Source organism: Syngnathoides biaculeatus, chromosome 21 (assembly GCF_019802595.1).
Source record: "Syngnathoides biaculeatus isolate LvHL_M chromosome 21, ASM1980259v1, whole genome shotgun sequence".
Classification (NCBI taxonomy): Eukaryota; Metazoa; Chordata; class Actinopteri; order Syngnathiformes; family Syngnathidae; genus Syngnathoides; species Syngnathoides biaculeatus.
Window position 1 is genome coordinate 3,092,943 of NC_084660.1, and position 14,010 is coordinate 3,106,952.

The 14,010-nt window shown below is 53.5% G+C and overlaps 3 protein-coding genes and 1 long non-coding RNA gene across 5 annotated transcripts; 3 read left to right on the forward strand and 1 right to left on the reverse strand.

Annotated features, from left to right (window-relative positions):
• Positions 1 to 211: 211 nt before the first annotated feature.
• Positions 212 to 7,651, forward strand: ctc1 (CTS telomere maintenance complex component 1). Its single transcript, XM_061809255.1, has 25 exons — positions 212 to 435; positions 1,079 to 1,166; positions 1,851 to 1,941; positions 2,004 to 2,211; positions 2,310 to 2,521; positions 2,685 to 2,814; positions 2,881 to 3,123; positions 3,189 to 3,311; positions 3,403 to 3,638; positions 3,705 to 3,846; positions 4,358 to 4,381; positions 4,498 to 4,706; positions 4,800 to 4,963; positions 5,034 to 5,148; positions 5,231 to 5,579; positions 5,677 to 5,766; positions 5,841 to 6,001; positions 6,092 to 6,177; positions 6,245 to 6,380; positions 6,457 to 6,525; positions 6,616 to 6,769; positions 6,897 to 6,952; positions 7,013 to 7,169; positions 7,261 to 7,518; positions 7,640 to 7,651. Exons 1-25 carry the CDS (start codon positions 385 to 387, stop codon positions 7,649 to 7,651), a joined length of 3,564 nt encoding a protein of 1,187 aa, XP_061665239.1. The 5' UTR covers positions 212 to 384.
• Positions 7,652 to 7,784: 133 nt separating this feature from the next.
• On the forward strand, positions 7,785 to 10,599 carry LOC133494481 (H-2 class II histocompatibility antigen, A-U alpha chain-like). The gene is made up of 4 exons (XM_061808374.1): positions 7,785 to 7,953; positions 8,705 to 8,953; positions 9,126 to 9,413; positions 10,139 to 10,599. The coding sequence occupies exons 1-4, from the start codon at positions 7,785 to 7,787 to the stop codon at positions 10,258 to 10,260; spliced, it is 828 nt and encodes a 275-aa protein (XP_061664358.1). The 3' UTR covers positions 10,261 to 10,599.
• LOC133494482 (uncharacterized) lies at positions 7,824 to 9,208 on the reverse strand. Its single transcript, XR_009793306.1, has 3 exons — positions 9,098 to 9,208; positions 8,135 to 8,466; positions 7,824 to 7,961 (listed from the first exon to the last, which is right to left on the reverse strand). It is a non-coding gene; the product is annotated as an uncharacterized LOC133494482 (long non-coding RNA).
• A 175-nt stretch (positions 10,600 to 10,774) lies between the features above and the next one.
• On the forward strand, positions 10,775 to 13,987 carry LOC133494480 (SLA class II histocompatibility antigen, DQ haplotype C beta chain-like). 2 transcript variants are annotated; one of them, XM_061808373.1, is made up of 6 exons: positions 10,775 to 10,885; positions 11,338 to 11,610; positions 11,968 to 12,184; positions 12,261 to 12,328; positions 12,663 to 12,776; positions 12,849 to 13,986. In XM_061808373.1, exons 1-6 carry the CDS (start codon positions 10,831 to 10,833, stop codon positions 12,896 to 12,898), a joined length of 777 nt encoding a protein of 258 aa, XP_061664357.1. In that variant the 5' UTR covers positions 10,775 to 10,830; the 3' UTR covers positions 12,899 to 13,986. The 2 variants fall into 2 exon arrangements, with proteins under 2 accessions (XP_061664357.1, XP_061664356.1); XM_061808372.1 differs by having other exon boundaries at positions 10,788 to 10,885; positions 12,663 to 12,773; positions 12,849 to 13,987.
• Positions 13,988 to 14,010: the final 23 nt, after the last annotated feature.

Genomic DNA, 14,010 nt, shown 5'->3' on the forward strand with positions numbered 1-14,010 from the left:
TGTATTTCTATGTAGTAAATCGTTTTTTTTTTTTTGCATGGATACTTGAAATTGTGTTGTTGTTTCTACGATTAATTAAAAGGAAAATAACTTAAAAAATATATATTTTTGGTGATTATTACATTTTTACATTTACGTCTGCCCTTTCGATTGGCTGACAACCAGTTAAGGGTCCACCCTGCCTTCTCCCTGAATATAGCTGGGTACGCTCCATCACTCCCGCGATCCTTGTGAGGATAAGAGACGCGTTACATTTGAGCCTCAGCGGCCGCCGTAGCCCTCCAGGAAGTGCTCTATTTATTCCGCAGAAGACTCACGGCGCGCTTTTTATTTTATTTTGTTTAGATCTACAAATGTACAGTTTGGGAGGGGAAAGTGGGGGACATGGACGCCCAGCAGCATTTCCGAGATGAGTTTAATGTGCAGAACGAAGCGGTCAGTATCACAAAGACTCAACGTTTAAAAAGAAGAATTTGCCGTCGGTCGTTTCGTTCTGACTCGATCGTAACTAGACTGTTATAGCTGTCGCAGAAATAATTGGACTCTCATCCGAGCAGGCTTCATCAGTCCGTGAAGACAAGTAACATAGGGTAGCGCCATCTTGAGGGTTGACGTGGAAAATATAATCCCGACTCTACAAGTCATCCCATCAAGAACCACGAATGGAGTCTTTTGGGGCAATCGATGGATGATGACTCGAGCCCCCGCCGAAACTCAGGCTCAATGGATAGCTTCCCAAAGACGTCACCGCAGTCCTTAGACCAATGGGATCAATTAACGATAGATAAAAACGTCACCGATCACCTTGCGTTCTCTGACACAAAAGATGGCGTCGTTATCGATTGTCTTGCATGAACCTACGGAACCAAAAAGGTCTCGTAAGACAACCACAACAGTGCCATGGTGATCCATTTAAGCCCTCAGAGCGCTCGCATGGTATTTTGTGTGACAATACAACAGACGTACAACATATACATGATTATTATTATGGGTTTTTTTGTTTTTTTTTTTTAAATACTGAGTGAAAAATTCATTCTCAAGTGCAAAACTTCCTTTTATGCTTTTATGCTGTTCGCAGGAGGCCAAATGGTTAGAAGGGCTACTCCCCTTCGTCAGAGAGTACGTGTGGCCACTGATGTCTGGCCCCGGCCCCCGCGGTCAGACAGGTGAATCGTCGCTGCATACCAATCAGCTTTTGTACACACGTCCCGATATGTCTAAATATGTACGTATACAGTACGCGGATATGTAATCGAATTGGGGCTCCGGGCAAAGTCCACTGAGATAAACCGCAGGGCACCTGCGACCCTGGTGAGGCATTCAGGGTTCCCGCTTTACTTCGCTCTAACACTTTTTGCGCCTTCAGTGCTTTTGTTTTTGTTTTTTTGCCGCCACCACCACCACCACCACCACCCCTGCAAAAAAATGTTAACTATGTATGTGCTGCAATAAAAATGGTACCCTGTTGCAGGGTGGTTAGGTTTTTAATAAATAAAAAATAATTCTAGGACCCATGTAAACATAACCACTCGGTTTTTCACTTTTCACGGGTGGTTGTGGTACCAATTAACCGCAAAAAAAAAAAAAAAACAAGGACAATTGACTGGCAACCAGTTCAAGGTGTACCCCGCCTCTTGCCCGAAGATAGGCATAAGATAGGCTCCGCCGCTCCCGCGACTCTTGTGAGGATAAGCAGCTCAGGCGACGGATGGATTTATGAGAGCGATTCTGTGGTTGGCGGCACATGAAATCCGAATGCAGAACGTTGAAGTCTTCACATTCAATTTGATTATTTCCATTCATTTAAATGATCGAACGTCGCGTGATTTGGAACTCACGATGATTTGCAGCGGACGATGGTGCGTCTCAGCTGAGCGCGAGTGTGCTCAAGAGGATACGAGGGAAGATGTCCGGCACACGCACGCTGCCCCTCAGCTACAGGTACGCTGCGCCGTGGCCGACCCCGCCGCCGTCGTGGTTGCTGACCTTCGCCGTCCGGTCAGCAGGCCGGTGTGCGTCTCCGAGCTTCTGGCTCACCAGCGGCTGCCGTGCGTCAGTGACCTGTCGCGGAGCACCGATCAGGAGCGGGCGGGGACGCCGGCGGGGCGACGGGCACCGCCCCGGGCGCACCTCCTGCTGATCGGCCGCCTGACGCACGGCCGTGAGGGAGAGTGGACGCTGACGGACGCCAGCGGGAGCGTCGCGTGCGAGGTGAGAAACGAGCAGCCCGACTGAGCAAGCGCATCCATCCGTGCGTGCGTGCGTGCGTTTACTTTACCGCTTCGGAAACGACGCCTGCCCGTGTCTAGGTTGTGTCCCCCTCGCCTCTGTGGATGGGCCGTCTGGTTTTCCTGCCCCACTGGCACTACGTCCCCCACAGTGCCCCTGGGCGAGCGCAGCCGGAAGTGGGAGGCTTCACGGAGGTGATCGGTTCTCCAGTTCTGCTGTGTCCTGGTTCTGTGCAGGGGCTGGCCGGCGATCCTTTGGCCGTCAAAGAAGCGGCGGCCTTCGTCCACGACAGGTTTGTCGCCATTCGCGCCATTCGGAACAAACGTTCCACTTGAACTGAAAGGGTTGGCCGGTGATTTGATTTTGAAAAAAAATCCTTCTGGAAGTGTGAGGACACGAGGGTGTTTTGTTTTGGCAAATACTTTTGGTTGTCTTAACTCTTGTCTGTCTGCCAGGGTGCCAGGACGGCGTCTGTCCGTCTGCGGCCAGGTGGCATCGGTCTGCCCCCTGCTGGTCATCTCGGGAACCGCCTTCTTCTTCTTTACGTTGTCGGACGACACCCGGACACTACCGGTCCTGGTCAAGGTACACTCGAGCACACCCCTGGACTGTCATCGTTGCCTTTTTGAATGGCGTTTGTAACGTGCGTAGAACAGCGGCAGCCTGTGGTGGGCACAGTGCATGTCCGTCGGCGAGAGCGTGCGCGTGACAGCGTTGCGCGTGTGCGTCCTGCAACCGTGGGGAGGGAAAAACGTCCTGTGTGCAACCGAACACTCCGAAATGCGCAAGACGCACGATCAGTGCCGCACGCCGGCGCCGGAGACCCTGCCGTCGACCGAGTCGCAGCCCGAGAGACGCGACAGGCTCAAGCGGTCCAGAGTCATCAATTACCAGGTGGGACGCCGTAGCGATACTTTCCGGAAGCTTCTCCTCAACGCCGCCCCCCCCCCCCGTGGTAGGGAACGGTCACAGAGGTGGTGAGCGGGGGGGCGGGCCTGTACGTGATGGACGGGAAGCTGGGACTGTGTCTGGCCTATCAGCCCGACCTCAAGAGGAAGCTGCGAGTCGGCGACTCGGTGGTGGTGAGATCCCGTCCGCCAGGCTTTGTGTTCAAGTTCTCGGGACTTTCCACGTTGGCCCTAATTTCGGGATCCACCACGCCCCCCAATTCAGCTCCATCACGTCCACCTCCTGCACCGGCCGTGTCCCGACTCTCCTGCCGGTACGCTTTGCACCTGCTTGCGCTCCACTGTGAGGGTGACAAAGTTCAGCGCGGTCTTGAACTCGCGCTCGGCGCCCGACCGCAACTGCCCCGACGACGGCGTGCTGCAGCGGTTACTGGTGGAGAGGAACCCGGACGTGTCCCGGTACCTGTGGACGTGCCATCTGTGCTCCCGGCTTCGACGCAGGTAAAGGCCGGAAGGGAGGTTTCTCGGGTGCGCTCACGTGCTAACTCGCGCGTCGTCCCGTGGCAGCCTGCTCCCCAGTCCGTCGCCGCAATGCACGTGCGTGTTGTCCTGGACGCTGATGGAGGTTGCGTTCGGGCCGGGACAACGCCGCAGGCGGGACATCTACGCCGAGATGTTGGATGAGACTCACAATTGTCCGCTGACTCTGGTAGACCCTCCGTGTCCTGCCACATAAATAAAACTAGCTCACTAGCAATCCTTTTCTACACCGGTGCCTATTAAGTATGAGCACCATTCTGATACCAAAAAAAAAAAAAAAAAGACATTCAAATGTGATTATATTATGAAATATTGATTAGATTGTGCCAAAAGTCCAAACATGAAACTCCAGACCTGCCACCTAGTTGGGTACTTATCAATACGGTGCACACTTTTCAACTCATTTCATACAAACATTTTGTTGTTGTTGTTGTTGTTGAAATACATTTCAAAAGTGTTTTAAAAGGGCGGATCAGCTGCTAAAGCGTCGGCCTCACAGTTCTGAGGACCCGGGTTCGATCCCGGCCCCGCTTGCGTGGAGTTTGCATGTTCCTCCCACATCCCAAAAACACGCAACATTCATCGGACGCTCGAAATTGCCCCGTCGGTGTGATTGTGAGTGCGGCCGTTTGTCTCCATGTGCCCTGCGATTGGCTGGCGACCGTTGACGGCCGGGATAGGCTGCGGCACTTCCCGCGACCCTCGTGAGGATAAGCGGCAAAGAAAATGGATGGAAGTGTTTTAAGAAGATTCAATGTTTTGTTTTTTTTGTGGGGGTGTTTTTACACGCACTCTGTGAACTGCGGATTTCACTCTCCAGTACGTCAGTGACTCAGAGCAGCATCAGTACATCAGCCTGTCAGAACTCCACAAATCCCTCCAGGAGGATTGTTGGGCAGACACGTCTCTCCGCTCACTACTCCCGCCCGGTGGAGGCGCTCTGACCCGAGCGGAGATGAACGCCGCCCTGGCCTGGTCGAGTAAGACGTTGACGTCGGTCTCCGGGCTCCAGCCGGGAGACTCGCCCGGGTAAATCTTGAGCCCTGGATAATGTGGGCCAAAATTAAAATACAAATTGAATCGTTTGGATTTACCCCATCTTGACCGCACGCCGCCCCGCAGGCGGCGCCCCCTGATGCTCGTGGGCGTGCTGGAGCTGCCGTCGCGCGCCTCCCCTCATACGCTGCAGCTGAGAGACCGCGCGGGAGCCATCGCTTGCGTCGTCACGGAAACCGACCGGGAAGCGGCGGGAGGCCATCGAGCGGCCTTCGATACGGCGTGGATCGGTGCACGCGCACACTGTTTGAGAGCAAGCCCGACGTGTACTAAATCCTTCCTGCGTGTGTGTGCGCTCAGGTTGTCTCGTGTGTATCCTGCAGTTCACGATGGTAATGGAGCGATTCCTCCAATCAAATTTCCCGTCCTACCGACACTTGGATCAGCACAAGTTCATCACACATAAGCACTGCAGGTGCACGCACACCTACGCAGAACCTACACAAAGGCTGGACTTCCATGGTCCCTGACTGTGTGTGTGTGTGTGTAAACAACAGAGTCTACCTCCAGTTCTCCCAGAAGAGCATACACATTTTGAGTCCGTCCGGTGCCATGGAGACCCACCTGCGTCACAAAGAGGCGGAGTCAGGGGCAGAGGAGAAGGAAGCTACGGCGAGGAAGAGAAGACGAGAGGACGGGGACCCGGAGCCTTCGTCTTCCTCGGGTACCGCGACCGGCTGCGTCTCGCTGGTCCTCAGGGTGGAGCAGAAGAACGGCGTGACGTGGCAGGAGGACGAGGAGGCGTCTTTCTCCGTCGCAGCGGCCGCCATGGGGCCGGTGGCCATCTGGGGGCGGGACCCCGAGAACGGCCAGTTGAAAGACTTTGAGGGAGGCAGCGAAAAAAAGGTGAGAGGTCGAAAAAGCCTTCGCACATTGCGCGCGCGCACACACACACGTTAGGCTGACCATTAACAAGGAGACGTGCGCGCGCGCGCGCGCGCAGGTGACCGTGGTGTGTTCGGGTGCGTCGGCGCGATGGTTTCCCCTCCTGCAGCCCGGATGCTTCTACAGACTGGTGGCGAGCGGCACGAGCGTACGTACGCCACGATGACGACGGCGGCACCGCTCCCTCCCGTCGACTTACTCTCCCGTCTCGCCGTCCGACAGGACGGCAGCGCTCTGGAGGGGGCCTCGGGTCCTCGGGGGAGTCGGGACGTCACGCTGCGAGTGCGCCCGGACTGGGCCTTCCACACGCTGACGCGGCCCCTCCACCTCGCGCGGGGCTTGCGGGCGGCGCCGCTCACCGTGTCGGAAGTCCTGGACGGCAGGTGGACGCCGCTGGCCGCGTCACGATGTCGCCGTCGCCGTGACGGCGACATCGACCCATCAACTTTCTCTTTGTGCGCGTGTGCATGCAGCGGAGATGTAGTGAGTTTTCAAGGTTCCGTCTCGGACCGGATCAACCTGAACGACAGGACGAGGGACGCTGGACACGTTAACGTCGGTCAGTCGCTCTCGCGCGCGTCGGACAAAAGCAAGCAATCCGCCAACAGTGAGCGCGCGGCGCGTAGGTGTGCGTCTCACGGTGTGCGATCGGAGCGGGAGGAGCCTCCACGTCTTCTTGAACTTCAACCGGAAGACGTACCCGCCAGGCCTGTTGCCGGGCAACACACTGCTGTTGTCCGCCTTCCGCAGGAGGGTGTCCAGGTGACACGCGCACCCTCAAGAGAGATGTTGACACGCCCGCGCCGGACGCCGCCGCCACGCCGTGTGTGTTTTCCAGGTCAGGACGCGTGTATTGCAGTAACATCGCCGTAAGCTGGGTGGCGGTGATGCGGGTTCGGGACGAAAGGTAGCGGCAAGCGTCGAACCTCCCGAGTCGCCTGCGCGCACTCGCACACACACACACACACACACACGAGCGTCACTCCAACTTATTAAGCAGGTCAGAGGAGCCCCCGCCTGCTCCCGTCATGCACCTGGCCCGGTGGACGCAGGACGGCTGCACCGTGGGCCGAGTCAAAGGTCACGTGGTGCGTTTCCTCTTCATGCAGCTGTGGTGGAAGTGCTTTGAGTGTGGGAGCGTGTACACGCAGGTACAAACACAATCGCACACTCGGGGGCTCGTTCTTTTGTTGCCTGTTGGAAATGTGAACACGGCCAAGACTTTGGCTTCGAAGGACCGTGAAGTCGATTTTCCCATCGTACCTCTCTCCCTCCCAGTCAGCTTGCAGTCGTCGGTGTCTCTCGTCCTCAGCGGTCTTTGACTGCACCGCCAAGTAAGTGTCGTCACATGACCGGCGACCGCTCACTCTGATAATGACGACGCCGGCTGTCAGGTTGGTCCTGGAGGACGGCACAGGCGAGGCCCACGTGCACTTTGCGGGGGCGCTCGTCCGCCAGCTGCTGGCCCTGAGCTCTCCCCAGTGGGAGGGGCTTCAAAGAGCACTGAAGGCCAGAGGCCAGATCCAAGTGTACCCTCTGGGGCGGAGCCAGGTCAGATCGAACCCCGCCGTGCCCCAACGCCCACTTGAATGGCTGCGAGTGGCCGCTGGTCACCGAGACGCTTCCCGCTTCCTCCTCGCAGGCGTGCGACGACGGGCTCCTTGACTTCCTGTTGGCGTGCGTGCACGGCGTCAACGAGTTGTTTCTCACCTGCAGCATAGAAAGCCGGACCAAAGAAGGTGAGGCACGCACACAAAAAAAAAAAAAACAAACAACAGACATGGACGTAAACACGCTCACCAACACAGATGGACAGATACACACGGAGAAGGAAGCAAACACAATCGATCAATGTGTTGCCAAAGTGATCAGCTCGGTTGTTTGTTTCAGAGGTCAAAAGGTTACGCCGTGGCAAAAGGGATTTCCTGACCAGGGTGGCGCCGACCCTCAGGCTCACCTGTCTGCAAATCCACTGAGCCGACAATGCGCTCGTGTGTGCGCGCGCTCGGTTACCGTCGTAGCAGCTGACGTAAAAGGACGTGATTTTTTTTTTTTTCCTACTGTGAAATAAAGTGAAGTGAAAAAAAAAAAAAAGGTCTCCATTGTTAGTTGTCCCCCCATTCTGGCTCCCAAACTTAACTTGGAAATGGGCTTGCCCGGACACTGATGACACGTGTAATTCTCTGCACCGGGATTGGCCCGGGGTCAGCTGGTGCCATTGAGCGGCTGCCTTTCGGTGACAGGAGGAGCGGAAACCTCCAGTCCGACGAGATGAAGGCGCTCTACTTCCTCGTCCTCTTCCTCGGCAGCAGCGCCGCTGAAATTTATTGTCAAGGTACGTGCCTGAAAGTACTATTTGAGAAGTACATATAACTTTTCAAAGTTACTTGAAGTATCTGTATTTGCTGTGTTTCAGTGTCAAAAGTCATTTTCGGATACTGTAGTCAATGTACTTAAGTACGGGAAGTACAGTCAAAGCAGAGAGAGAGAGGGAAAAAAAAATCTTAATAATTTACCTCAAAATTGCCGGATGACCTGCGCGTCATTCGCACGAAGTCCCCCTAGCGGCAAAACTCGGGGAGTACAGGCAGGCAGGCAGGCAGGACTCTCCTTCCTTTTTGTGGTCTTTTTACAACGCTCGTAAATTTTCTGCCAGGTTTTTTTTTCTTGTCGGCCCAGTGGCGCAGCTTGTAAAGCGTCTGCCTCACAGTTCTGAGGACCGGGGTTCAAATCCCAGCTTCGTCTCCTTTCGCCACTGCGATTGGCTGGCAACCGGTTCGGGGCGTTACGCCCGACGACGGTTGGGATTTGCGCCGGCGCTCCTCGCGACCCTTGTGAGGATAAGCGGCTGAGAAAACGGACGGATGGAGTTCAATGCTGCCATTCTGCATTTGCATCCCAAGTCAGCACTCACAAATCAGAAAAAAAAGTCAGATGGCATCGCCAATCTTGAAATTTGGAATTCGAGTTTTTCAAATCTTAAGGCACCATCGTACAGGCAACAATATAACACACACAGTTTGGTTTTTTTTTTGGTTTTAGGTACTGTGAATTCATGACAGTACTGTATATGTGTCCAATCTCAGATTACCACACAGACATAAGTGTTATCGGCTGCTCCGACACGGACGCCGAAGTGTTCAACGCTCTGGACGGCGAGGACGTCTGGTATGCGGACTTCAGCGCCAAGAGGATCGTGGAGCCTCAGCCCAACTTTGTGGAGCACATGAGCGTTGAAAAAGGCACTTATCAGGTGGCTGAGAGCGCCGTCGTGACGTGCAGAGTAAACCTCAACGTCACCCGGCGGGCGCTGAGCGATCAACCGCGACGATATGGTACTGCAACGGAACCAAACCCCTTTTCACGCGAGAGCGTGACGTGTGTTTCTGGCACGCCGTCGCACATTCTCAAAGACGTTCAAATATGTCGGTGCACAAACATAGAGAAATAGGCGGAAAAACACGATTACTCCGACTCACCTTGACCGCCCTCCGTTGGTCTTTTCAGATCGTCCCGCTCATCCCGTGGTCTACCCGAGAGACGAAGAGCTGGCGGGAGAGAAAAACACGCTCGTCTGCCACGTCAGCGGCTTCTATCCGGCGCCCGTCAAAGTCCGCTGGGCCAAGAACGGCGGGGACGCGGCGGCCCCGGGCCGCGGCTCCTGCGCCCCCTACCCGGACGATGACGGTACTTTCCACCAGACGTTCCGACTGGACTACGTCCCCGCCCAGGGGGACATCTACTCCTGCGTGGTGGAACACCCGGCGCTGGAGCAGCCGCGCTCTGGCTCCTGGGGTGAGAACGGCGAGGCTCGCAAGCTAGAAAGAACGGAAAATTGGAGGCTACCTTCATTTTTAATGGGGAGCATCCAGTGGTGGCCTTGAGATACCAGTTGGATTTGTTCAGTTCCCATCCTCATAACTCAGAACACTTGTTCCGGTCCTCTGTCATCTGCTCCAGCTTTCCCCTCCAAAACAAACAAACCAACATTGTTGTGGTGGGTTAAAGGTGGCCAGAGCGCGTCATCTTTTCCATACACGACCAAATTGTCATCTTGTCTTTCTACATAGGTCTCTGCAACTTTTTTTATTCACTCCGCTGATGATATTGCACTGCGACTTTGAGGCTAATTAACGTTCGGATTTAGCTAGCTAGTGTCATGTGCTTGCAGGTTATGTGGCGTGCAAAATGTTGTGTTTTTATACACGACAATACCGTCCAGTGCAGTTTTAGTTTTGTTATGTATGTAAATAAAAAAAGGTTTAGGGGCGCAGGGCCTGGAAGAAATGAATAGCATCACTTTCCATTTCAGTGGCCAAAGATGATTTGAGATTGGAGCGTTTTATCAGCAAAGTCAAAGGACGAATTCAACTCGCACCTCAAGGCGGCGATGCATTTCCCAATTTACCCCCCCCCCCCCCCCCGCCCCTTTCCCTTCCCCTTCCCTTGAAAATGTAGCAGGCCGCTGTCAGCGTCCTCAGCACGAATCCCAAACGCTAACCGTAAATTCCCGCTTCCAGAGGTGAATGTGAAACGGACCGGACCCGGACCCACCATCTTCTGCGCACTCGGACTGACGGCGGGACTCGTCGGCGTGGCTGCCGGAACGTTCTTCCTCATCAAAGGAAACAACTGCAGCTGATCGGCTGACCGCCGCTGATGATGATGCCGTCGCTTTTTTTTTTTTTTTTTTTTGCCTGCTTAAATAAATACAACAGTGAACCCCTGTCTATGGTGGATGATGGATGGAAATTGATATCCCAAAATGTACATCGAAACAAAGTACCAACCTAACCTGCCATAAACTGGCTTGCGGAATTGAGTACGTATACCGTAAAAAGCCACAAAAACCGTTGCACTTTGCGGGGGGGTTCACTTGGCGTTCCGCTCACCAGTGATTCCGCCTGCTTGTTTGCAAACTTTTTAGCTACTCTCAGATGGCAATAAAGAAAAAGATCTTCCTCTTATTTTTGTCATGCTTCTTTCTTCCAGACGTCTTCATGGTTTAGAACAAATTCGAAATATTCTTAGTGGATTCCTTGGAACGGGACCCAAAGTTCCCAGGACTTCCCACTTGTTTTTGCTCAGGTTGGCTGACTCGTCTGCCTGGCAACAAGTGATGCAGGTCACGTGACCAGCCACTTCTCTCTCTTTTTTTTTTTTTTTGAGGAGTCACTTCCTCATCTATTCACTTTTTTGTGGACTTCTGAACATGGCTTCTTTTGCCCGGGTCGTCTGCCTCCTCTTCCTCACCTTCTACACGGCAGGTACTTGAATATACATTCAACTACATATTTACTACAATGTAATAGACCACGCAAATACAACAGCATAAAAACGTTAACTGCATATTTACTGTATGAAACTATATATGTACAGTCTATGTGTATGTGTGCATAAATACATATTTTTTCCCAACATGAGTTTGAATGTGATGATTAAATTGTGATTAATTCTGAGCGACACATTTTCTGAAAAACATAACCAGACGTGACCAAGAAGGAGTTTCCGCCAATAATGGACAAGTTCTCCCGTAACGCTGCAAATATATATTCCGCATAGAGACGTATGGCATAAGTGCATAAGATATACTTGATGTGACTCCGGACATCCTATATATATATATAACTGTAAATGTAATGTATGTGCACACGCGTGACGACTAGATTATGCGTGTGTGTGTGAGTGAAATGAATAATGGGCTCATTTTCATGGATAGATGGCTTCCCGTTTCATACGGATAACTCGTGTGTGTTCAACTCGACTGACCTGAATGACATCGAGTACATCTTGTCATACGTCTACAACAAACTGGAGCTTCTGCGCTTCACCAGCACTTTGGGGAAGTTCGTCGGCTACACAAAGTTTGGAATCAAGCAGGCCGACTACTTCAACAACAACGAGGACGTGTTGGCCGCCCTGAAAGCCCGAAAGGAAGCCGTTTGCAAACACAACATTGAGATCCACTATGAAACTGCACTGAACAAGTCAGGTACAAAAACAGGTTCATCAAAAGAGAAACATTTCTATCATATCTACATGAGAGTGTGTGTGTGTGTGTGTGTTCATAATTTATACATTGCATCTGGAAAGGCGGAACCTTTCCGGAAAACGCATGAAATCCGCGAGTTCGCTCGAACGCCCAAGCATGAAATTCATTCTTTTCTATACACAGACGACACGAGCTAAATCGACAAATACTTTTCTTGAAGACGAAGCGTCTTCACGTTGAGAGTGAAATACTTTTTGCATACCGTGACCGGAACAGAGTCCAGACTGGAACAGAGCAGGCGATGAAACGCGTTTGCACGGACGATGACGCGATTCGACGCGTGTGATGCGTTTGCAGTCAAGCCTCGCGTCAGAGTTCAGCAGGCGTCGCCCCCCGCCAACGGCCGCCACTCCGCAGCGCTGGCGTGCATCGTGTACGACTTCTACCCCAAGTGCGTCCGCGTCACCTGGCTGAGGGACGGAGAGAAAGCCACGTCCGGGGTGACGTCCACCGAGGAGATGCCCGACGGCGACTGGTACTACCAGGTCCACTCTCACCTGGTCTACACGCCCAAGTGAGTCCAATCCGGATCCGGCTCCGGCTCCGGCTCGGGATCCGATCCGTCACCCAAAGTGACGCTTGTGTCCAAGGTCCGGAGAGAAGATCACGTGCATGGTGGAACACGTCAGCCTGGAGGAACCCCTGCGCGCTGACTGGGGTAATTCCGGCCTGGCTTCAGCCCCGTCCTACCCGTCTCTCTTCCTCACTCGTCTCGCGCCTTCTCTCCGCTTCCCCATCTTACTCTCTCGTCTCAATCGCTCCGCGCCCGTCGAATCCCGCGCTGGCGCGACACCGGGACGTCCGTCTGTCCGTTTTCCGAGCCGCTTGACCTCACAAGAGGTAAGTAGCGCACGCAAACGGGACGGCGGCGAGAAGTCGCTTCTTCTGCCACTTGCTCGGTTTGGGGAATGTGGACCTTGAGCCAACAAATGACGTCACGGGGGCCAATCGTCTGAGTGTGGTTTTTGTGTCTCTCTCGCCGCTCCGGGCAGATCCATCCCTCCCCGAGGCCGAGAGGAACAAGTTGGTGATCGGGGCATCCGGACTGACCTTGGGGTTGGTCCTGTCCCTGGGAGGTTTCCTGTACTACCGCAAGAAGTCTTGTGGTGAGACTTCCTCAGGACGTCGCGCGATTCCTTTGGCCTCGCCTTGACGGGCGGTCTTTGTTTCCTCTCCAGTTTTAGGTGCCGGTCGTACTCTGGTTGCCACAGATTCTGGTGCCCACTGAACCCGCTCCTGGATCAGCCCCCGCTTTTGATCAATATTATGCAACCTGCAACTGACAAGTGATTCGCCGCAGTTTTGTCCCGCTTGATTGACCCCAGCCGTCACCCAACAAGACGCCGATGTCGGATTGAGCTTTATAATGAAAGCCGGCTAGACTAGAAAACTCCGGACTGGGTCACAACACACCAAATTAGATGAGATCAGGACAGACGAGAATAATTGACACTGGACTCTGACAGAACAAACTAAAAGTGATTCGTGTAGTCACCAAGGCGAGATGGAAACAATCCAGACCAGACGAGTAGAGATCAGATGAGATTTGACTGGGACAAACAGACGACAACGGGTCTAGACTAGACTAGACGACATACTGGACTAAGAAAGTCTACGCCAAACAAAGAAATACTGGACTAACCTAGAACAAAGCAGACTGCATTACAGGCCAGGTTGACCGAGACTACAACAAACCAGAAAAACGGACAAGGACCGAAAACGACAGACCAGAACAATCCTGACTAGACGGGTGTAGGACCAGATAAGATTAGACCACATCAGACCATATTATATCGGGCGGCATGGCGGAGCCTCTGCCTCATAGCTCTGAGGACCGGGGGTTCAAATCCCGGCCCCGGCTGCGTGGCATTTGCATGTTCTCTCGGTACCTGAGTGGCACTCCGGTTTCCGTCCACATCCCAAAAACATGCAACATTCAGTGGACACACGCTAAATTGCCCGTAGGCGAGATCGTGAGTGCGACTGTCGTCTGTCTCCGTGTGCCCTGCGTTTGGCCCGGCGACCGGTTCACCTCTTACCCGGTGACAGCTGGGATGCGGGTCCGGCGCTGCTGCGACCCTCGTGAGGATAAGCGGCTCAGTAAACGGACGGATGGATGTTACTTTTGTAAATGGAACCCGCTCCTGCCCACATCTGCTTGGAAATGCACAAAGTGTACTTATTTCATGTTTACTTTTTGCGTGGCAAAACCCGATAGTAGACGACCGCAGACCAGACTTGATGTATGAACGAGAACAATCGACATGTGATGATGACCATAAAAAAAAAAAAAAAAAATCAATAAACTTCAGCTCTTGTGACGTCTGGTCTTGTTTTGTG